The sequence below is a fragment of the Strix uralensis genome, chromosome 5, assembly GCF_047716275.1.
Source record: "Strix uralensis isolate ZFMK-TIS-50842 chromosome 5, bStrUra1, whole genome shotgun sequence".
Lineage (NCBI taxonomy): Eukaryota > Metazoa > Chordata > Aves > Strigiformes > Strigidae > Strix > Strix uralensis.
In genome coordinates, this window is record NC_133976.1 from 80,357,415 (window position 1) to 80,381,748 (window position 24,334).

General features: G+C 37.4%; 1 protein-coding gene across 4 annotated transcripts in view; it reads left to right on the plus strand.

Annotated features, from left to right (window-relative positions):
• POLR3B (RNA polymerase III subunit B) overlaps positions 1-24,334 on the plus strand; it is an 87,829-nt gene that overhangs the window by 23,208 nt on the left and 40,287 nt on the right. For all 4 annotated transcript variants that reach the window (XM_074871918.1, XM_074871919.1, XM_074871920.1 and 1 more), the window contains 9 exons: positions 969-1,085; positions 1,570-1,704; positions 7,182-7,343; positions 10,583-10,783; positions 11,864-12,026; positions 13,988-14,141; positions 16,165-16,239; positions 16,995-17,093; positions 20,668-20,795. In XM_074871918.1, the coding sequence (XP_074728019.1) occupies positions 969-1,085; positions 1,570-1,704; positions 7,182-7,343; positions 10,583-10,783; positions 11,864-12,026; positions 13,988-14,141; positions 16,165-16,239; positions 16,995-17,093; positions 20,668-20,795 (1,234 nt within the window). The remainder of the gene's footprint in view (positions 1-968; positions 1,086-1,569; positions 1,705-7,181; positions 7,344-10,582; positions 10,784-11,863; positions 12,027-13,987; positions 14,142-16,164; positions 16,240-16,994; positions 17,094-20,667; positions 20,796-24,334) is intronic.

The window sequence follows — 24,334 nt, forward strand, 5'->3', positions numbered from 1 at the left end:
CATTTTGCTGTCAGCATTTCCATCATGTACCTATTAATGTGCTAGAAGAAGCTTTTGAAGATTAGTCTTATTTCTGATATTTCATTGTAAACTTTATTGAATCTTTCCATGTGTGATGTTGAGTGTTGTAAAGTGAACATCTTTCTAGTTTGCATCTTTTGGGGCTTTTCAGGGTTAGAGGTAGCACGAAGGCCGCCTAATTCAGAGTCAGAAGGCTAAAATGGTGATGCCAGAGGGCCACAGAGGAAAGTGGAAAAACAGAAATACAGAAGTTACTCTGTGCAAGAAATGTCAAATGAAATGAAAAGAAAGAGCTGTTTAGGGAAGAAGGTAACAGATGGAAAGGATAGTCTGTCATTTAGTGGAGAGGATAATTCTTTGGCATAGGGGGCATGGCTTCATTTCCAGACATGAACTTCCTGTGTGGACCTGGGTAGTTTCTTTGACTTGTCTGACCCTGAATTCTGCAAATTGATTCAATTTATTGGACAACTGATAAGAGACTTGGAGACAGATGTGGATGCCACACAGTAGTGTTTCTGCCTGTTAAACAGCGAGTGCCACCTCGCAGTTTAATATGTGAATGAAACTTAGCAAGTACACAAAAGAACCATAGGTGAAAAGATAAACTAGATATCTTTGGAAATTATGTAATCCTTTTTCTTACATCTCTGCAGTTCCCTTTCTTTTAATGTATTAATCATGCTCCTTCACCACTTCCCATTCCAGATGTTATCAACATATGATAACCAACATTTTGTATGTTTAATTATAATAAATTATGTCAATTTTCAATATTTTTTTATTAGTATCACTTACATGTGTGGTATTTTGCACTTTGCCTGAAGTTTGTTATCATCTGTGACTAGTGGGATTGCACTGACTGAACATACAGATCTCTCTGTGTGTTTATATTTGTATAGGTTATAGTTCTGATATTAACTCAAGTTAATTCCCTGCCTTGACAGGCATTGAAGTACATCGGAAACAAAGTACGAAGGCAAAGGATGTGGGGAGGCCCAAAGAAAACAAAGATGGAAGAAGCACGAGAGCTGCTAGCATCAACTATTCTGACCCATGTTCTTGTATGTAATGTTGGGGTTTTTTTAAACTGGAGTAAATTTATGTGGTTATTTATGGTGTGAGGTTTGTTGGCAGGGAAAAACGTCTTTGATTGGTTTTAGCTGAGATAAAATAAACCATCTTCAAAATACAGGGGAAGATTTGGATTGAGTCAGAAGTAATCTTTATGTTTATGAAATGCTGTACCATTGAACTACTTACCATATTATGCATTTTTGCTGCATAGCCAGGTAGTATGAGCTGTTAGTTCAGGACCTTATTCTCATGACCTATACCTTTATTCTGATTTGTTTTCATTTACTATCTGTTTCAATGTCACTAATGTGTATTACTTTTAGCATTAAGAAGGTAAAGTGCACAGATCTCTTTTGTAACTCCTCAGTCAGCCCAGATTACCCATTGATTTAAATGGATGTGTTTGTCTGAATAAGAACTAAGGAACTGATCCTGAAACATCAGTATAGGGTTTTTTTGTTTTGTTTACAGGTGAAGGAGTTCAATTTTCGTGCCAAGTGCATATACACAGCAGTGATGGTACGCAGAGTAATTTTGGCTCAAGGAGAAAATAAAGTAGATGACAGAGACTACTATGGAAATAAACGTTTGGAGTTGGCAGGGCAGGTGAGTTTTTACTTCAGAGCAAAGTGCTTCTTTGGAGTCACTATCTGCTTTTAAAAGATGCAGAGTAAGGAGCATCCCTGTCTTTTCAATTGAAGTGTTTTTCTTCTCATTTTATTTTTGTTGACTTTTCTGCGTTGACTTAGCTATGCTTCCCTGATTGAGACAAATAAATTATGTTCTTACTTCTCTTTATACCAGCTAAAAGGACAGAGCATTGTAAATACGGCATCAGTTCTAGTCCCATTATAACACTGTTAGTGCCAAGAAGGCAGCGGTAAGATCCATCTTCCAGTGTCCCCCTCTAAGCAACTGGGTAAGGGAATAAACTGGGACCAAGTAGGTGCCTGAGTGTCACATCCACGCTGTCCCACTGTGGAGAACCCAGCTTGTGTAGCTGCTCACAAAACAGCCACTCAAGCCTCCTGTCATTTGGAGAAGCCTGTAAGATTGCTTATTTGTTGTCAGCTGCCTTTCTAGCCTCTAGAGTAGCATGAATTAACAAAGTAAGTGGTTTAAAGTTAATTTGAGCAACTAATGAAAGTGGATTGCATGGACTTCTCTGCTTGGAGGTAGAAGCAGTGACAAAGGGTTGTGAAGGAGGGAATGGTTTGAGGTGTCTGGCACCGTTTTTTTGCAGAGAGGATGGCAGTTCACAGCTGTTGGCCAACCTGTGTTCTCCTAATGCAGTGGGAATTTGCCTAGTAGGTGAAGGAACTGCCTAGTTACCATGGCATGGATTTTTTCCTTGTCATGTCTGGTTATTTGATTAACCAATTTAGATTAGGATTGGACTTCTTTGCTGTGCTCTGTATTAACTTAAGTTGAAATTTTGGCAGTCAGTATCATCTCTGATTATTGATGATGCATCAGAAATTCAGACAAGTACACATAATGCACCAGGTTGGAGAAACTATGCATCTCTGCTCCCCATATAATTTGTATTGGGATTTCTGGTGCAGCGCAAGTAACAGTATCCATTCCTTTTTGTTCGTATCCAGTGGGAATTCTCATCTTACTGCACTTTTTAAGGTGTGTGCTTGTATATTGTCTCATACTCCTGTTCTCCTTCCCACCCTGCCCTGTCCTCCATGCACACATGTGAACACACACAGAGCGCAGAATCATTTCAGAATAAAAACATGTGCTTTGCTTCCTAGTTTTCTGAAAAAACTAAGATGATACTCTTCAACACACTCTAAGCACAAATACAAGGAAAAATGACTTCTTAACCTGGTAGGAAAAAAATAAATCTTTCTTTAAATTAATATGTTGACTGTTATCAAACCTTTGTGCTGAAACAGAACATATTTCTAAAGTGTAAGGAGGAGTAAGAGGACATTAGTGCAATATTCTAATGGAGCAAGTATTTTAAGCTGTAATGGTTGTTTGGTTTCTGCTGTAATGTTGCTGTGGTTCAGTATGACTGTAATCAGTAAAATTAGTTGTTGGTTTGTCACTGTATTGTTCTTATTTAACTGAACTGAAGGAGTAGTTTGTTTTTTCCTAATATTTTTAGAGGCGGAAAGTAGAGCAGGTAAAAACTTTTCTACAAGCTGGAAGAAAAAAGTCTCTGCTCACACAGATGTTAACAACCAAAGTCATTTTAAATTAACTGGGAAGGGGTTTTAAATGTAGAGGATCATCATAACAAAGCCAATGCGTATTTTTTCTACATCAAGGAGAACTAGGCAAGGGGGGTATAACACTTGATTAAGAGTAGTTCTGGCTCTCTTGTGATATTTTAAAAGCTCATTTCAAGCTGAACACTTGAATTCCTCTCTGCCACATTATCAGTGTATATTAATTTGATTGGATTACAGACTAAAAAGTGTAGAGGTTTTTTGCCAGTTTCTAAATGTTTGTGTTTAGTTAAAGTTTGCATGGATAAAATGGTTGGTGCTTGTTTTTAATGCCAGCATGTTCCTGGAATAAAAATCCTGGTGATTTAAAATTTGAATAAAGAAAAAAAAGAAAAGATTCCCATATGAGGAGAAAAACATAGCGGTCTAAACAATGTAAAGACATAAAAGGCATTGTGTTTATAAAAATGTGTGAAAACAATAGCTGCTAATTTCACACCCCATGGGACAAGAGAGTACGAAATGTGCTTTAGCTTTAGATAACAGAGTTGTATCCATTAGCCAAGCTGGTTTACAGAGCTTTCTCTTAGTCTTTCTGCCACTAGAGGCTTGGTAGGCCAGGTGCCAGCTGAGGTGTTAGCAAAACCTACCGATTTCAGGCTTAATCTTTTCACCTACCTTTTCTCTTTCCTTAATGTGTTCATTATTTGCTAAGCATTACTCTGTTCTTTGTCCTCATTTTTTTTTTGTTTCTAATGCAGCTTGCTTTGTATGGGTGAGATATGGAACAGCACCAAAATCCGGCACCCTGGAAAGCAAGGGATTTCTACCCTGTGACAAAAGAATACCGCCTTGACTTCAGAGATTGCCTAATCCCAGCTGTTCTGATAATATAATTAAGGCTGCCTAATGTCTTTAATTTTGCAACCAGTTTGTGTGAAAGGGAGAATTTGGCACTCTAAAGGCTTAAACGCTAAATAGCAATCTCAAGGCGCCTAATTAGAATTCTCTGACATTAAGCTAATTGGTGAAACTGTATTTCAGCAGCTTAACTTCTTTATTAATTTTTCTTAGGATTTTCAATGAAAATCAATTGATGAGCTGTCAGTATTTTTTTTTCTTAAATATAATTTGCTCTTTAGTGCTCCTGTCTGAAGCAGGCTGAAAGGCCCTGGACTAACCATGAAATCCATTGAATATTATCACTGGCATTCCATCCTTTTTCTTTAGTTTCTTACTCAACCTAAATAATGTGGTTATTGTGAGATTCTGCTTTGCCAGATAGTCAGAGTTGTTACAGACTGAGAGTCTGTGAGCGAAATTAGCAAAGTATGACACTTTTCTAGCAAGTTGGGGTACTTGGGGTGTAATGTACTTTATTAGTTCAGAGAAGAGGAAGGATGGCATGGCTTTATAATCCCTATGGCATGTGGAATTTGGAGATTTTTGCAATTTTATGCTCAAGAAATCAAATATGAAAACATGAGTGAATTTTTTTAAATGTTCAGTTAAATGTTTTGTCAAATGTGTAAGTCCTGCTCAAACCTGTTGAGATCGAATGCATATCATGATTGATTTCAAAAGTCTAGTCCTTAACTAGAGCTATCAGACATCTTAAAACTGTGCACATTACTTTTACTTTTTTTCCCTACTTTTGAAATAACTTCCCTCATAATGTAGTTTTTGGAGAGTCCTATGGGTTCTCCTTCATTACATGATGTTTCATAGAAGATGCTTTTATTTCTGATGGAAATCTGATTTAAAAGAGCTGTGAGTTGCAGGTGACTAGATTTCTTTTGACAGTGGTGATAGGGTATCGTCTTGTAAATGTTAATGGTACTACAAGCATCAGGAAGGGAAAGAGGGTCTACAACACCTTCTTCTCATGCTAAGGTCAGGTCTAAAAAAACCCACTTAACCAGTTTTAAAGCAAAAACTCTCTGTCCAGAGTGGAAGTAAGATTCCATTTTTGTCAAGGGTTAGCATACAGTGTGTGTTATCACTGGTTTTACAGTTTAGTGACCGAACACTAAATGTTCCTTATGTCTTGTGGAGTAGACTGTCAAGTATAATCCAGTCTTGCTCTCCATGAAGGCCAGTGGGAGTGTTTTATAGCAAATCAGATGTCTGTCTTGAGTTTCCAGGTGTAATTTGTTGGGTTTTTTATTCTTAAATGAATTTGTGATGCCAGTGAAAAGGGTAGCTTATTATTTAGTTGGCTGCTTTACAGTGTCATTTGCCAAATGCTTTGGTCAGCCCAGCTGGGCATGTACATAGAGAAAAACAAATGAAAACTAGTGGCCCATCCCATTGATAGAGGAATGAGTGGTTTGCTGTCTTGTTTCCAGAAGGTGAGGAAAAGTTGGGACTATGTCTGATGGAGACAGTTAAAACTCAGTTTAATTCTGCACAAACAGAAATTAAATTGTACAACTGACTCCAGAATGTCTTAGCTTGTGGTGGCTGAATACCTAGCTTGTTCAGCCCTACAATGAGTTGTACACTGGGAACTACCATTTCTGGCATTGGTAGCTGCTGCATTTTTAGTTCTTCTGACACTTGTAGCTGCTGGAAAATAGAGTCCCAGGACAGGACTGCCAGGCTTTAGAATTTACACTGCTTGCTTCCAAAGCTAATAATTGTGAACACTTAAAATGTATCATGTAATGCAGATTTAAGTGTTTGGGAAGCTATTAGTATCAGCAAGGAGAGGCTGAGCAAACTGCAGAGGCAAAGCAGATTGGAGAGCAAAAAAAGATCACACATTTTGGTAGCCATTTCCTTTTATGGCTATTTTAAGAAATAGAAGTAATTAGTATACATATACAGGAAACTAACTGGCTTAAACTGCAGCACTTTTTGGTTTGTATTGCTGTGGGGTTTTTTTCTAATTCAGCTGTGTTATGTAGCTTCTTTGCTTAAACTGTAGACTTTCTATTTTTTTTAAGGGCGAGATGTAGAAGAGCATTGCACTTTCCGTAGTAGCACTTCTAGAAAAGGATGGCAGGTGTGGAACCAGGTGGACTCTCTGTGGGTGTAATTGGTTTTCCATAGATTGTGATTGGCAGAAAGTAGCAGGATAAAAGTGTATCTTAGTGAGGAAGCTGCCTACGTAACCTGAGATATGTCTTGCCAGCTGTCAAGAGCAGAGGTAGCTTCTGGGCCCATAAAAAAGTCTTTTAGTTCTACTTGTCCAGAAGCAATGGTAACAGTGCACGTTTTGTGCTTCATTCTAGTCTTGCAAACTGTGCCCTGCTTCCAAACTCTGTGCTGCTGAGTTGCTTCCCCTAAGGGCCCCTTACAGTCACTTGGATGTTTGTCTTGTCTTTTAAGTAGCTCCTGGGAAGGGGCACTTTAAGCAGCATTTTTCACTTTTAATAATAGAATATCTAAAAGTTACACTTCACTTATTGCTTTACTGCAGTTATTTCATCCAGAATTAGAATAGAAGCTGGTCTTGCCTCCAAATCTTGAGTGTAATTCAGGGTTGTACATTTAGGGCATTAAATCTTTAAAAGAATTTGTGACTTTAGGAAGGAAGAAATAGATCAGGTGGATTATAATGTAGCAGATTAGGGAAAATGATTAGTAAATTGATAGTGTAGAGGTGGATGGGTATGCCAAGATATTGCAAAGAAAGGATTAAAGCAAACCAAAATGAATAAATACATAGGCTTAGACCATTCTTCTACTTAATTTGCTTTCTATTATTCTCTAATATTGCACTTTAACAAGGCAAATGTGATAAAAATATTTAAGAAACAGAGAGGATATTATTTAACTGACAAGTGTAAAGGTAGAAATGTTAAACGTGCCCCCCTCCCCCCCCCCCCCCCCCATTTCCCAGACTTGGAAAAGTATAATTTTTCCCTTAATCCAGTTGTTGTGTATTTCCAGCTTCTTTCTCTTCTATTTGAAGATTTGTTCAAAAAATTTAACTCTGAACTGAAAAAGATTGCTGACCAGGTAATCCCCAAGCAACGTGCAGCTCAGTTTGATGTAGTGAAGCATATGCGTCAAGATCAGATCACCAATGGCATGGTCAATGCCATCTCCACAGTAAGTATTTCTGTTTTCATTCTAGTATGTAAAGTTTTTCCACCATAGTGAATGATGGAAATGTGTAAATTTTGTTCTGATGACTCTACTATCTTTCGTTGTAAAAGCAAATCTATTTAACATTCTTTATAGATTAAAATTGCAAGACTCTTGTCATGGGCAGGGCTTTTGGAATTGAAGAATCATTGATCATCAAACCATTTTTTATTTCACCATTTATTTCAAAATGATGTTTTAGTGTTTGTGAAGGAATGGTAGAATCAAGCAAATTTAAAATAGAGATCATGTTTGTGTTTATCCAATTTGCTGTCTTCTAGGTTCTACTTGACTATGTGGTTCATGGTATTTTTTGTTATCTGGATTTAGCTAGGGTCAGGTTACATCATATGTCCAAAAGGTGGTTGAAAAGCAGCAGGAAAACATCGTGAACAGAAGACAGCTGGGGGGGAGTGGGGGGTAGGTAGGGAAAAACAACACCACCTAAGTTGTGAGCTCTTTCAGGGCAGTGCCTTTTTATTCATATGAAGTTGCTAATATGAGCAAATTTGCAGCATAGAAATTAGTACTTCTCTGCTAATGACACTGAACTATTTAACAGGGAAAGCCTTTAAATATTTGTCTTGGTTAGATTTTAGCCTGTGTCTGCCTTCTACTAGAATGGATTTTTTTAATTTGTGCCAGTGGACAAGAACAAAAATACAGTTACTAACTTTGTTTCTTACCTGACACATCTCCAAGAGCAATTTGTGAGATGGTTGCTGAAATCTAGCGACTAGCTTGTAAATGACTTTGAAATCCATGATTTTTTAAGAAATTAGATTAGTCTAAGTATTTTAGTAGCTGGTAAAAATTGTGCAACTTAATTTTTAGTCTTTGGAGCTCTTGAGACAGCTTTTCTGCCTAGCATGAAACTGAGGTTTTTCTTCAGTTCTTGTAAACAAAATTAACTCCACAAATTGTATCCAAAACCACCAACAGTCTGTTACTTACAAATCCCAGTGTTAAAGCTTAATTTTATGAGTGCCCCAAATGTAGTTAAATCTCTACAGTGCACGTAACCAAAACAATTGAGAGATTTGTTTCTCTAAATGCTAGTGCTTTCTTCTAGCCGGTGCCAGTTTTTCCATTTGGACTGACAGAGATAAATCTGCAAAGTATTCAGTACATGTTGTAAAGTCTTCCTTCTTCCACTATCTTTGGACTTTTTTTTTTACTGCCACATAAGCAGTTAAACACCATCTGCTCTTAAGCATTGAAAATAATTTCTCAGGAACAATGCCCAGTGCATACTATTCAAGAGATTAAGCAAATACCATAAAAATCAGTCTTGGAAACAACAATCTCCAATCTCACCAGAATGCTTCAATGATAGTCTCAGAGAGCATGAAATAACTCAGCACATTCATAATTACACCAGTAGCATGCAAAAGAATTCGTAGCACTACTGCATCATGGACAGTGGTGTTCAGTGATATTTGCTATAGGTCTTTTTACCCTGGAAAATAGCAGAAGAGAGGGTAGGTCAGGCAGTAGTGCCACAGGCCTAATAGACATTTCAGCATCTGCAGAATCATCCAGTGCCACTGAGGGAGCAACTTTTAGTTCATAGAAGTTTTCAGTAGGAAGTCCTCCACTGGGGATGGTCTCACAACAGCCCTGGCCCCATTTTTGGGTTTTTTTAACAACCTTTGAAGCAGTCACTCTGTCACTTCCAAAGCACAAAGAATTTTTCCTATTACTTCTTCAGGCAGCCTTTTTACCTCCCCTTTTCTCTAGTCTTTGAGATTTCACAGTCTTCTGGGCAGTGAAGAAAAAACCACATGCTAGTTTAGACTACAGATGCAATCATTTCTAGCGTGAGGAAAAGCTACTCATTTATTGTATTCTTCCACTTCCCAGTCCTTAAAGAATGAAATGGTTAGTGAGTAAACCCTTCCCTAGAAGGCTGAGCAAGTGGACAGGTTTCTTTGACTGACTTACCATTGGGCATTATGTCTTCTCACCTTCTGTAATAAGGAAAAAAGGGAAGTTCTGCAGACAGTTTGATAGTCTCTCCAGTGGAAGCAAATAGCCAAATCATTTGGATGGGTGGTGGTTTCTTGCTGTTCATCACAAATTGGGATTGTACTGTTAATGTATAAGTAAAGAAGCCAAGCAAATCACCCTCTAAAAGGATTTCAGTGTAGTACAGCAAGCAAGCTTCAAATTATTTGTTAACATTGGTGAGCTGAGTTTATCAAAAGGGCTACAGGAATTAACAGAAATCAATCCTTGGGAAAGTGTTACCTTTGAGTTATTAATTGCCTTTGGACTGACCAGTAACACAGTGGCTGGGGTAAATAGTAGTAATTGAGACAGAAACTTGCTGTACCCACTGACTCAGGTGCTGGAAACTCCATATGGAGTGGATGTCATGAAGTCAAAAATTGTAGCACCAAATTTCAAGATCTTACAGTAAAGATTACTAAATCTGATGGTCATGGAAACATAATTGTGTCCTAGAATATTCTCTGAACTCCTGTGTTCTCCTAATGAAAACCACAAGTGCTACTGCCTGTGACAGTCCTGAAACATGAAGCCTCTGACATCTGCATGGATCTTGCATTTCTTATTTGGTGTAATCCTACCAGAGAAGTTCGATAGACCTAATTCCCCCCCCCCAGTCGTCTTCTGTGAGAAGACATATCAGTGGGTCTTTTTCCTCTGGATTCTAAAAACAAAAGGCTTCAAGAAAGTGCAGACGGCTTTCATGTCAGACTTCTCCAGCGTAAATGTCTGTTTCCTACAGAAATAACAAATCACGAAAAAGGCAGAACTGAAAGTTTGTAGGATCTGTTGTAAAAGTGTATTTTACTCAAAATACCTTTTTTTAAAATACTTGGAAAAATCTGTAAAGGAAGAACAGAAAATAATTTAATTTAGCTAAATTTGAGTATTAATTTACCTGTGAGGGACAGATGATGAAGAATCTTTGTGTGATTGAATATATAACAGCAAAAGTATCCTCTCATCTAAAAGAGCAGTTCGTTTCAACTTTTTTTAATACTTAGTACAAGTACGTTATAACTAGTAGTTTATATGCAGATATGTAATTAGAAAGTTGTTTTATATAAATGGGCAACATTTGCTGTGCAAAACTCCTCAGGTATCATTCTGTCTAGATACTGAGAAAAGACATGTAGTGTCAAGACAGGGATAAACTGCAATAACTTTTTTGAAATGTTCATTTTATTGTACAGGGAAATTGGTCTCTGAAGAGATTCAAAATGGACCGCCAAGGCGTGACGCAAGTATTGTCCCGCTTGTCTTATATCTCTGCTCTGGGAATGATGACTAGAATCTCCTCTCAGTTTGAAAAGACAAGGAAAGTGAGTGGTCCTCGGTCACTGCAGCCATCTCAGTGGGGGATGCTCTGCCCATCTGACACTCCTGAAGGAGAGGTGAGGAACTTCTATTTTTCTTTCAGTATTTCCTGTCCTGAGGAGTGGAGACGGTGTTTATTTTGAAACAGGTGATCCTCCATCAGTGGAAGAATTCTGATGGGATTTCTGGAGAGAGAAATTATCCTTAGCCTGATAACACAACTTGTGTGTCTTCTCACATCCCATCTGTTTACATACTGGTCCTCCTTACTGTATTGCCTTTTTTCTCCTACCTGAGTGCACTGACTGGAAGCTGTTGAGAAACCATTTGGCTATATGAGAATGACGTGAGGCCTCCCATTTTTGCAGCAGAGCTACTTGCTCTTGTTTGATCAGAGCAGAGAAAGAGGAGTCCTAAACTCTTATTCCTTTGTTCTACAATAAGTGTTCTGTTTTGAAGTTGCAGCATAAATCTGCAATTTTTCTAGAAACATACATTATTATTACAGAAACAGCTTTAGCCTTTAGCCTGAGGAAGAAAAAAACCTTTGTATGCTTTACTTCAAAGACATCATCCAACTATTGCAACCAAATGATTGATGCTGACAGTCTCTTTTTTTGTTTCACTTTTTTTCTTTTTTTTCCTGAATAGAAAGTACTAGGGGAACTCTGAACTTTCTGGCATAAATATGTAGTCAATATGAGCTAGTCTCATTAAGCAGCTGAAATAAAATTGCACTGTACAAGATATTTGGGTATTTTTATTTTTAATATGTTAAAGTTTGTGTTAGGACGTACAGGGTATCTGGCAAAGTAATAAACAGACTGATTTTGTATTTCCGTTATGCTTCTAAGTAGCTGTTGCTTTGAGGAGAGAAATATAGGGTTATACATGGTTGGGTAACTTAAGAACTACAACTTCATCGCCTATATTTTTTTATTAGTTTGTAAATGCTAAAATATTACATTTCAGTGTGACATAGAAAATTCTTCCTTTCTTCCTTCTGAATTTTCAGTGTAGTTAATTTTTCATTTCTTTCACTTTATACTTCAACTTTCTTTAGTGGTTGTTTGTAAGTATGGTTTTGGCAGAAAAAGATATGTATGGTATTAATACTTTGAAATAAAATGGATAAAAGATGTATTTTTTTATTTTAGGCTTGTGGTTTGGTTAAAAACCTTGCCCTCATGACTCACATTACTACAGATATGGAAGATGGTCCAATTATTAAATTAGCCAGTAATCTTGGAGTTGAAGATGTCAACTTGCTCTGTGGTGAAGAACTTTCATATCCAAATGTGTTCCTTGTCTTTCTGAATGGTATGTCACTTTCCAGCAGTCTTGACTCTGATTTGTTACTGATGGAGAGTTAGGCTTCGGAAACCCTCCAGCAATTTTTGGAGCACAGTCAATCACAGATGCTGTTTTCCACGTGTAGATAATTTCAGCTGTAAATATTTTGATAGGGTTAGGCAGAGTAGACAGACCAGATGATGGCACTTAGTTGTCTGAAGTTGCGTCCTCAGAACTCCGACTGCAGATGTGCATAGCTGGGAAATCGACGCTTTTCAAATTTCAGTACTGTGTTTAAGCACACTTCCATAAATAGGCACAAAAATATGTACATTCTGTTACAGATTTGTTCATTTTTTCAGGTGCCATTCATAAAGTACTCTTTTAAAAGAGAATAACTGCTAAATTTGTAATAGCTTAAATTTACAAATTCAGCGCTTCATTCACAGAAACTGTTTAGTTTTACTGTAATCTTTGTGTGTTTTTATATACATTCATGCAAGTGCCTTTAAAAACAGAAAGGAAACATCAGTTGTTTGCAATGTTGAGCAATGCTGTTCTCTTTAAAACTACTTTTTAAATGGCAACTTGCATTGTGAATGATTAAAAAATTAGACCTTGGAAAACAGGCCTCTGTTAAAGGGATGATTTGGCATTTGTGCTTTGCATCTGCACGCTTAACGCTCCTTTTACAACTGATGTTGTAGGATTTCTAAGTCAACAGGTACTGATACCAGATTTCAAAAAACTGACATTTTAAAAACTACAACTGTGATTTAAAAATAGCCTTTTGTCAACAGCATCCACTTCCAGGTACTACTATTTAATGTCTGTCACCATACATAAGTTCTTAATTTACCTTTGAATTAAACAGCAGTTATTCTTCAATCCTGCCTTTTCCCAGTAACATAAAAGCAACACTTTACCAAACTGCATTCCTTTGCTCTGCTTTTCTGTAGCAGTGTGTTAAAGATAAGGTTCAGTGAAACCACATGCACTCTTTTCTGTCTCGTTTTATGTTCCAAAGGGGAGCACAGAGCAGAAATATTGGACTTCCCCTTCACGAGTTCAGTCTGTGGTATGGAACAAGATAGTTATGTTCCCAAACTTAGATGATCTAGTAGTAAGTGAGGCAAAACAATTTACTGTTCAATATACTAGTTTGTGGGTTTAATCCATAAAAAATTTCAGGCTTGTGGATGGCTGACTTGATTCTGATTTAAACTTGTGACCTAAGAGGGCAGAAAATCTGTTAAGTACAAATCCTTTACGTTGTAAAGGCCTTTGTATTGCCTTAAAAAGTCCCTAAACTATCATGCTTTGTCTGCTCTTTTAAAGTGTTGTTTAAAATGACAGCATACTTACTTTTATTTTATATATTAAGATTACTTTGGTCAGGTGACTCTTTAAATGGATTTTACTCTCTTGTTTGTTCATTGTACATCAGAATACTTAAGTATGTGCCACAGTGCCCTGCTAAGATAGCAATAGCTTGTTGAGCTAAGTTCCTGAAAGAGGAAATCTGGTGCTGTTGTGGGTGGTTACATATATCAGAAATACCAGGTCTTTCTAAAATTTCTGACAAGGCAGCAGGACAGTTGGTCTGTTCTTGGAGACCTTGGACCCATTTCAGTACAGGTGAAATTGCAGACTTCAGAAGTGTTGTTTGCTTGTACACTAATAGGTGAATGGGCACCTGAGCAGAAACATGTTTGAAGAAAGCTGGATGAAGCACACCATTTGGTTTCTGAAGCAATTTGGAGGCAAACAGATAGAAGACCTGTGAAATTCTGACACTTTTTTTTTGTTTACTGAGAGAAAAAAAGATCCAATTCTTATTCATGTCAGAAGAGGGAAATTTTATGACAACTCTTACTATTTGCAAGAAGTAAGAAGTACTTCTATGCATGCTAGACGTGATCAGAATTTGTAAGTAGAGTTTCAGATGTGCAAAGAATGTGCCATATATTTATTGTCTTTCTGAATAGGTAACATCCTTGGTGTCATACGTGATCATCAGAAATTAGTCAACACATTTCGCATAATGCGTCGAGCGGGTTATATCAATGAATTCGTTTCCATCTCTACAAATCTTTCTGACAGATGTGTCTACATTTCCTCTGATGGAGGGAGATTGTGCAGGTAAACATCTCATCAGAATTACCTCACTAGTGAACTTACTATAAATTCTGTTTTAAGCACTATAAACGTTGGACTAAGACTTTCACGAGTACAGATTAAGCAAATTCAGTAGGACTTGAGCATCTCTTTTCTCCTTAAATAGCCATCATTCAAAACAGACAGAGAAACATACTGTATAGTCAAGCAACTTAAAAAAAGCCCAGATAAATCCATTTTATCTGTACACAAAAGCCAAAACAAAATGTTTCATCTATCCTCTTTTTTAAAAAAAAAAAAAAAGGAAAGAGGGGGATTAGGATCAACCTGATTGGCAACTTTAGTAATGTCCAATGTCCTCAGAGGGTTTTTTACTTCCTGCGAAGCGAGAAACAAGCAGCCACTTGCCTGATATCCCATGGGTGTGATATCACATTTTAGAATGAGAAGCTACTCTTCGTCTTCAAGGGCCTTTACTTCTGGTGCAAAGTTTCCTCAGGCATGTATAGCTGTTTGCTATAATACCAAGAAGTATGTCTCACAATTTTGGTTTATTTCATTGCTTACCCTTAAGTAGGTAGGGAATTCAATAAACCTATAAGGAAGGTCTCCAACTTGAGATGCTTATGTTCTTTATTAGACAGAAAGAGTGCCTGAATAACAGTCATGTCACAGAGGAAAGCAAAAAGGAATTGGGTCGCTAAAGTGAGAAAGAGTGAAACATAACAATATTTTGAAACAGAAAAGGAGGTTGATTTATAGTAGAGGCTAGAGACTCCAGTCAGGTTATGGCAGCACTGTCCCGGGTTATTTACAAGTAAAACGTCTCCAGGCCCAAGTAGCCAGCCTGATGAACAAAGCAGAGATTGGGAGAGGCAGAATGAGTTAATAAATATATGCATATTTTAGCATTGACTACCTGTGTGCATATTTTGTGCGTACTTTAAAGAAGCAGCAGTCACAACTACAGTTGGCATTCCACCTTATTCATTAACTGAATTTCAGAGCACGTTGAATGCAGTTTGAGGCAACTAGAAGCTCCAAAAAAAAAAAAATATAGTATATGTACAAACCATCAGTTAATCATACCTAGTCAAGAAATACAGAGTAGGGGCATATTCAGTGGCAGAGAAATCACTTTTCCAGTCAGGGCTAACATCAGCCATTTTGCAGGTTTGGAGATGCAGCAAAACTTCTGATTTGTAAAATAAAGACAAGTGAAATCACGTGGATTTCCAGGAGTTTACTGAGTTTGCTTTGTGGCACCCACCCACCCTGGAATTGTTCAGATATCCCTATTAACCATTTAAAAGTGCTCATTAGTCTTCAAACAGTTATTTAGACTTCAGAGTGGACTCCACAAGTATCATGTAGCTATTTGCAGCTCTTTATAAGAGCAACTTGTCCAAATAGCAACAGCACTTGACGTTTCATTCTTGCATGCCATCCTTTGTGTCAGTGTTTTCTTGTGGTAAAGAAGCCTTCAGAGATCCATGTGCTGTTGAAATTTATGGATTCATCTGAGGTCACCCATAGTAAATGCCTGTACTTTGCATCATGTAAGTAACGGCAAAATACATTCTTGCATGTGGACACTTGAGCACAAACCGTTCTCTCAGTGTTGTATGAAGTCCCTGCAATATCCATAGAACTTAATGCTGGTCTTAGTTTTGTAGATTGGGGAATCGTAAATCTTTTAAAGCCATCAACAAAATGTGTATAAAACTTACAAAATGTTAGTTTAAAGGGGGGGGGGGGGGGAGACTTTCTCCTCAAAATTGAAATCTTAATTTTTCTTGCACACTTTTTAGGTACTTTGTAGATAACATGTCAGTTGAGGATATCAGTGTATCAAACCAAGATCTGAATAATGACTGATTGTATTTATGTGGCTATATCAGTTAGAGGTGGATAAATTTTAAAAGAGGTCTAAAAAATAGGTTGTGCATAGGCAGGGTTCTTACTGTAGGTATAAATTAAGTTACCTGCTTAAGTATTTGCTATGATAATCCTTTTTTTTTTTTTTTTTTTTTTAATTAAATTGTAGACCCTACATAATTGTCAAGAAGCAAAAACCTGCAGTTACAAACAAGCATATGGAAGAACTGGCTCAGGGATACAGGTACACAATTCAAGTAGACCATATTCATATTCACTAAGTAAATACTGTGTGGAAATAATTCAGTCAGTCAGTATTTCGGTCTTGGCATTAGCTATGTAGAGAAGTCTACACCCCTATATAAATTAATAATCGGTCTATTGGAGGTTTTCTGTTTAAAGTCAAATGAAGTCTGGTCGTCTTATTTTGTTACTGCTATGAAATTTGGTGATTATACAGAATAAATAATCTCACAGCCTCAGCTTTCTGCAAGTGGAAGCCCTGAGGCAGTATCATCCTTCTGATTGAAAAATCAAACACTTCAGAGGAATATCAACTCGACTACCCTAAACTAGGCACATTCAGAATTAGTTTTGAAACTGCTTGCAAATTCTTAGTTTGGATGTTTAAGAAAACACACAAAAAAGCATTTAAATTTAACTAAATTTTGCAAAATCATCACAAAAACTTACTAGATTACCCTTATATTTGCCTGTGTTTATAGTGACGATTGCATACAGGAAGATTTTATTTAGTTGTTCAAATAAGTAACATTGGTCAGTCAGACTGTGAAGCAGTGAATGGGCGAGGGGATTAATTTTTAAAAATATACTTTTGCTTTAAATATGTAAAATGCACAGAACTTTTCATGTAAAGGTATTTCTCTTGTTTAACCTCTACACATTACATTCCTTCAATATACGTATTATGTAGTTTTATTTTTACAGAAATACTAGAAAAGACAGTACTTCTGCTGTAATTTTTTAATTTAACTGTAGGAATTTTGAAGACTTCTTGCACGAAGGCCTTGTTGAATATTTGGATGTGAATGAAGAAAATGACTGTAACATTGCACTGTATGAGCATACAATTAATAAGTAAGTATGCATTCAGACTAAACACTGGTACAGGCAAAACTTTCATAGGGTGGACTCTGAAATGCAAACATATTAATAATGTTACTGTTTTCACACGTACACACTGCTCCCTTGCTAATGGTTGAAACAACTCCAGATGAAGGCTAAAGAAAGAAATCTGTTTACATGCATCCCAAATTATCCATGGAATAGTTACAAAAAAATTGTTTAACTTTTGGGTTTTGGGAGATCTGTTCCTGCTTCTAACTCTCAAAAATATGAAATACTTAAAGGTACATACTTTGTTTCTCTTTGTTCTAATTTTCTTTCTATTTTGTTCTAATTGTTCTAATCTTTGGGCTGTGTATCATAAATAATTTTATACAATAGGAATCCAGAAGGCAAATGGTTCCACATGTCAAATGATGATCTTAGCATGTCATTTGGAAAAATATCTCTCTTATGTCTGTAGAGGGACCTTAGACAACCAGTTTACACTGAATGTCTGAAATATTAGAATGAGACCTTCCCTTTGACTTTTGGCTATATTATAGGCCCTGATAAAAAAATGTTTGTATCATTCTGTGTGTTCTTTACCATATATGTTAAACCCATTCCTGGTATGTGATTTTCCTTTAGAAAGATTCCCAGATTTGTTGTGTTTTCCACATATGTGAAGGACCTGGTGCTTTGGTTTTTTCCCTCTGTCTTGTGACTGTGATTAAAGAGTCCACATTAAAGGAAGGATTCCTTTAAATTTTTAAGTCCCCCTATCTTTTTAATTTTTTTAAATGTTTCTCTGACAATATCCTGTCAACTGAAGGCCGCGTGTAAGATGTTAGAAGTTCTCTCTCCATGACACATTTGATCAGTAGATTTATGCAGTGAATGTGTTTTGTGAATGTTCTGTCCTGGTCAAGTACTTACAGAAGCCAATAGAAATACATCATTGATTTCAGTGGAGCTGGATGAGACCTTCAGTTATCTTTAACCTTTGCCAGATGAAATGCATTAACTCTGCTAATTAAATTGTATTGCTTCTGCCAGGGTTTTGAAGACTTTAAGAAACTACTCTTGCATGCTCTTTGCTGGCTTAAGCATACGTGAGCAAAGAAGAGCACACACAATTGCTGTCACTTGTGCCAAAATTAAATAACTTCCACAAAGCACCAGAGCTGAAAAGTTTAAGTTACAGGACACCTGACTCAGCTAGGAAGATTAATGGGAGCATATCACAGGAAATCACTGTTTAGTCAAAAATAGGAGACAGTGAACTTCCAATGGACTAGTGTGAGGAAATGATTCCACAATAACTGCCAAAAAGTTTGGGAGATTCTTGTGTTGTCCATCAAGTTGTTTTGAGTTTAGCTTCAGTGCTTGTAGCTGATGGTGCCGTAAGCATCTGAGCTTGCACCATTTGAGCACATTGCTCCTTGACTTTAGTAATGATATTCCCTACATCCTGAAGAGTTGATTTGTGTATCCCCCTTCCACCAGCTGATCATCTTGCATTTTAAATGGTGCAACCGTGTTGGCACAACTTGCTTTGGTAATGCAACTGATACAATCACTATCGTGGAATATCCTATTAACATTCTTGCTTTTGTAATGTAGGCTTCTTTTAGCTACAGTATCCTCTCTTTACCTTTCCAATCCAATTAGGGTTTTTGCTTTGGAGGATTTGACTCGTGTTGAGTTTCTTCCTTACCCATTTGTAACTGATTTTCAAACTCACAAGGTTGCCTTCCTTTCTTGGGCCCATTTCTGGCAGTGGCATTTTGACTTGTAGAAATTGAACCGCTCTGTAAAGTTTGAAGGTATCTCATTAGCACTGTGGAATACTTCATAAGATACAAGGATCCACATATGTTGCATCTTCTTTGCTTGAAATAGGATTGACTTCAATGGAAAAATACTTGTGTTGAATACCCTGTCTGAAAATGTATATGTAGTTCCATGCACTAGTACCTTTTGAAGACATTTGCTAACTTCACTATCAGTAAGTCTTAAGCCTCTTGTTTTATTGTTTGAGAAGTGTTAGCAGTTCTGTGAAGTTCTACAGAATGGAGGGGGGCAGTCTGTGCTTTAAGTTTGCTACTGGCTCTTCAGACCATTTTACAATTAGTTGACTGCAACTGGGATTCTACCCTTCGTATTTTCTTAAGACAGGCCTCAATTAACATAGCTGCATTTTATCAAGTGGAGAAAAATAGTGGCTATCCTCTGGCCAGCAGGTGATTTTTAGGTTGCTCAAGCATATTTGTGATTTATAAAGATTTCTGGGACTGATAGATAAATTCACTAGGCTTGCTTCTCAGGCTTTCCAGGTTTTTTTCAGATTTCATTTTTTCCAGCAGTACATACATTGTTTATGTAAGTTCCTGCTGATCTTTTTCTTCAGTCTGTATGTACTTGAGAGTAATTCCTCAGCCTTTTTGAGCTTGTGATGCTTTGCTGTCTTTTGAGTGGTGTTATAATGAAGATTTTTCCAGTCATTTCCTTTACAAGGTCTTGAAGTTTAATAATCAAATTAATTTAACTAATTAAAAAAATTCTTCCAAAAGACTTCTAAGAGAAGTCAAACATTAAAGATGGGATTTTCAGAATGCAGTGGATTTAGGTGTATGGGAGAAGCAATCGTATGCCTAAACCCAAGCTCTGTGTGCTAACTCCAGAACATTGTGAAAGATATGCTTTGGATAGGTTTAGCTATAATTTTCTTTATTTCAAAATTCTCCATTTTCTACTTACTTATCTGGATTTAAAAAGCAGATCTGCTCCAGCCAGGGTTTATTATACACTCACTCCATCCTTAGTTATTAGCACTCCACTTGCATCCCAATGCACGCTATGATTTAATTGTCTTTATTGAGCATGGACTTTCTCCTGTGAAGCTCATGCCAGGTGGAACAAATTTTGTTATCTCTCAATCTTTACTCCTTGTCCCTGGCTTTTTACTTCTCATCATTACTGCCTTTTAACAACATAATCATTTGCAAAATATTTGCAGAGCTTTCCAAATAGTGTTTTATTATGCCATATCACCCATGGCACTGGATCTGGTTTGGACACAGATGTTTTCCCTCTAACTTATATTATATAACTGACCTTGGAAAACTAAAACTACACTTTCATTTTTTTCAATACCTGAATCTGTCTTGCTCTTCCTTCCTCCACCTCCCCAGTGGATTTCTAGATCTCTGAGATTGGTAATCTGATGCAGAGGAGTCTCATTACATGAGAAGACATTCCTGAAGGCATTTTGGGTCTTACTGTATAAACTGATGGTCTATTGTCTTACTGAGCTCCCTCAGGTTGTCGTTATCTGGAGGCTTTTTCTTCATGATGGAAATTCATAAACCCTCATTTATTTCTCCTTCATTTCTTTTCATGTGGAAACACTTAAAGCCAAAAGAAAGTTAGTGTTTCTTTAAAAATAAAAATTGCATAGTGAATCCATATTTTGAGGTCCTACTGACTTACATTTTCCTGAACAGAATTGAATTGAAGTAGTATGAGATACTGCTAAATTAAATAAATTCTAGTTAAGATGTTTGTTCACAAAGCTGCTATAATTGGTACTTTTTCTTTTAAGAGATACAACACATTTGGAGATTGAGCCTTTCACGCTTCTTGGTGTCTGTGCTGGGCTGATTCCATATCCTCACCACAACCAATCCCCAAGAAACACTTATCAGTGTGCCATGGGAAAACAAGCAATGGGTAAGACTCTTTTTATTAATTTTTGGAGTATTACATAGTTTTTGAAGCTATGTAGCAAGAGTGACAAAACAGAAATACTTTCTTTTCTAGTTCACATAAAAGCTTTGCTAGAAAGAGGAAAAGAGCACCTCTTTAGCTCTGAGAAAGAACTTACCTCTGAAAGTTGGAAAAATTAAAAGGAAAAAAATACCAGTCAGTTTTGCTGAATGGAGACCATACATGCAGGTCTTAAAAGAAAAATTGGAGAAACCGGAACACTATTGCTTTTTTGTTGGTTTTTTTGGATAATCGCCATGGCTTTCAAGTTTTCAGCATAGCTGCAGGATTGGCAAAGTGGTTTTTTTTTTTTCTCTTTATGCTGTGATATGCTGTGGGTTTCCAGACAAAAAAAGTTGAAAATTGTTATCACAAAGAGGGACAGAACATGGAGAGAGGAGAATTTCCCTGAATAGTTGAGTAGATGCCCTAAAAATAAATAAATAAATAGTTACATTGACATTAGAGAATAAGAGGAATCAAGATGTGAAAGAGAGTGCTTAGTTACTTGAACGTTTCCTGCAGTGGTTTAGATTTTGGGCTTTTTCTGTTTTGGTTGAAGAGGGCAAATAACGGCCCCTCAGCAGAACAACTGAAACAAAATTCATTTGCTGATCGCTTAATAATTCTTTTTACAAATGTGATAGCTGGACATTAAAAACCAACCATTTTGTAAATTTGCTGTTGTGGGTAAGTGACACTCAATAAATTCTAATCGTTCCTTTAATATGCAGCTAAACTAGCATTAAAGCATCCGAGTCATACGGCCCATGAGCAAGACAGAGTGAGTCCCAAGAAGAGCCTGACCAGTAGTACATCAATTCAGACAGCTATATTCAGACTTGTGCTGTACATGCCAGTTTTATGTCTTGTATTGATGGCTTGCTCGCAAGTAGAACAACTCTGTCATGAAAAAACTACCACTTCTGTTACGTTTACTAAACCATTTGTTTTGTGCTGTATGTTCGAAACTGAAAGGCTGCACCTTTTGTGAAACTTCTCCAGCAGAATTAATAGCAAAGTAACTGCCTTGTGCTGAACTGTCATGTTCAGCACATCAAAATAGCAGAAAATAGCAACAGATGCATGTCCTCCTTTTAATTAAAAAAAAAAAGAAAAAAAGAAAAAAAAAAAAAAGAGGAGAGATGCAATCTTTCTCCTTACAGTTCTCCCCCATCCCATTATCTTTCCCCCACCCCCGAGTCTCTATTTTATGACTATTAGTCTCAGAAGGCTTGGTTAGTTACCACACACAGTTAAGCAGGATCAGTGTGTACAGAAAGCCAATTCAGTATCTGTGGAGTTCTTTTGTAGTTTTCTGTGTGAAGGTTTTTTTCCCGTTTTGTTTTGAGTGTCATTTGCAATTCATTGTCTGTGTTTTCTGAGGTTGGTGTATTCAGCTGCTTTGACCCTAGGTCTTGCACATTTAGCTCCTTGGATACAATCCTCTGACGTTCCTGCTGACGCTAGGAACACAAAAGCCATTGAATATCTTGAGCAATAAAAAAAGTCTTTGTTTCGGTTTGTTATGACAAAACACCTGACTCAAAGAATAAGCAGCTAGATAAAAGTACATTTTAAAAGTTGGCACATGACCTGAGCTATATTTTGCTCTGCCTGAAGTATCTGCAAACACCTGAAGCTTTTTGTAATAACTGCTTAAAAAAAAGCCACCATAAGTGGCAATCTGTAGAGGCAGCAGAGATTTTTCTTTACACTTATTGATCAAATGAGACCTAGGGGATATTCCTGAAACATCTCACATACTTTTTTCTGTTTGTATTTATGAAGAGGTGTGATGTAGTGCTTCAAACCCCCACCTTTAAGTACCCATCCACCCTTCTTGCTTTCCTTCCCCATGCTGAAATTGCAGAGCAGCTCCTGGTACAACATTGCCATGTGGAAAGTCTCATGTCCAAGTCCACTGTGTCACTCCGCTGTCAAAACCTGGGGGCATGGAGGGAGCCCCGGGGCTCAGACTGGGAAAGGAGAGCCTTGTGCTACTCAACGCTGACCCCCTCTGACCACGTCACAGGACTGTGCCAGCTGCTTTGGACAGTCTTTGCTCTTTTTTAAGCAACATCAAGCTAGTAAAGGTGTGAAAGCACAAGTAAACAGAGGGTGGACATCAGACCTTGCAATGGTGTATGTAATCCAGTATCCCTGACAAGTATTAGGTATTAAAATATCAATGTTTCTGCAGGATAACATTAAATGTCCTGAAAAATACCTCTCTGTCATGGGCAGAATGAATCATCTTGTTGGAGGACTAGGGCTGCGCTTAGTGAGCAGACTGGATTCCAGTGAAATGAAATTGAAATGAAATCCCTCTGTTTTGGCATAGATAATTTACCATATGTTGCAGGTTGAACTGTAAGACTGAGGGGAAGTTATGATTAGGTGGCAAATACAACAGCAGCTGCAAGGACCTCAGTTGAACGTTGACATTTCGGTGCAAAGTTAACAGTTGTAGCTTAAAATCTGACAATATTAATATTAAAATACAAGAGTCTGTACTGTTTGCATTCCAAGTGTTGCAAAAATAATGTTTAAGAGGATCAAAGGCTCCTACAATGAGAGAAATAATTTTAAATGGAGCTTTTCAGTTCCGTTTAGACATAGAAAATTAGTCAGGTTTATACAGTGTACCTCTGTGACTGTGAAGTGTTGTATAAAAGCCCAATGTTAGAAATTAAAACATACACATTTTCCTGCCAGTAATTCACCATATTACACATGCGCATCTGTGAAAGTGGCAATGTGGGTACACAAAGCAAGCTGTACGCTCTCACAGCCCAACTGTGCACTGCAGTTTCAACCCAAATGTCATAATGCAAGTCTTGAGTAAGGAAAGTTAGGCTGTTAATTATTACTTTAATCTGTGAAAGAGCAGAAAGTATTTGAGGGGATGGTAGTAGGTGGATGAGAGCTTTGTTGCAGATGTTGAAGCAACTTCTTTGATATTACAAAAACCCCCTTCTTACTGTATCATGTATGTTGTGCTTTGCTTCTGTGAAATAACAAAGCCCTTTAGGTACTGCTTTGCCGTGGGCTATAACCAGCTGAATGTGTTAAAATTGAGTTGAGAAGACAAATGTGCTTCAAGGAACCGAGTGCTGGGGGTTGTTGGTTTTTGACAGTTGTGAAGGGCCTGTTGGTGGGCTGAGAGCTGAAGTGCTCCCAAATTTTGTATAGCTAGCCGATTGGCAGAGAACCAAAACAAACGTCAAAGCAGAACCAGCTGTTGCTGGTCATCACAGCTGGACCTGGGTGCTTTGTGGCCAGGGCTCAGTTCTGCCGCTGCTCTTTGAGGAGCAGTGTTTGCGCTCTGCAACACAGTCTCTTTTGCCAGCTCTTCTTTCCCTTGTAGCAGGCACAGAAGTGCTGAGACAGAAACGAGCCAGACTACTTCCCCTAGTGTACCCATAATCTTTTTAACTGACTTCCTAATCTTTCTGCGGTGAAAAGAGTATTTCAAATGTTGAGCATCCAGATCACTTAAT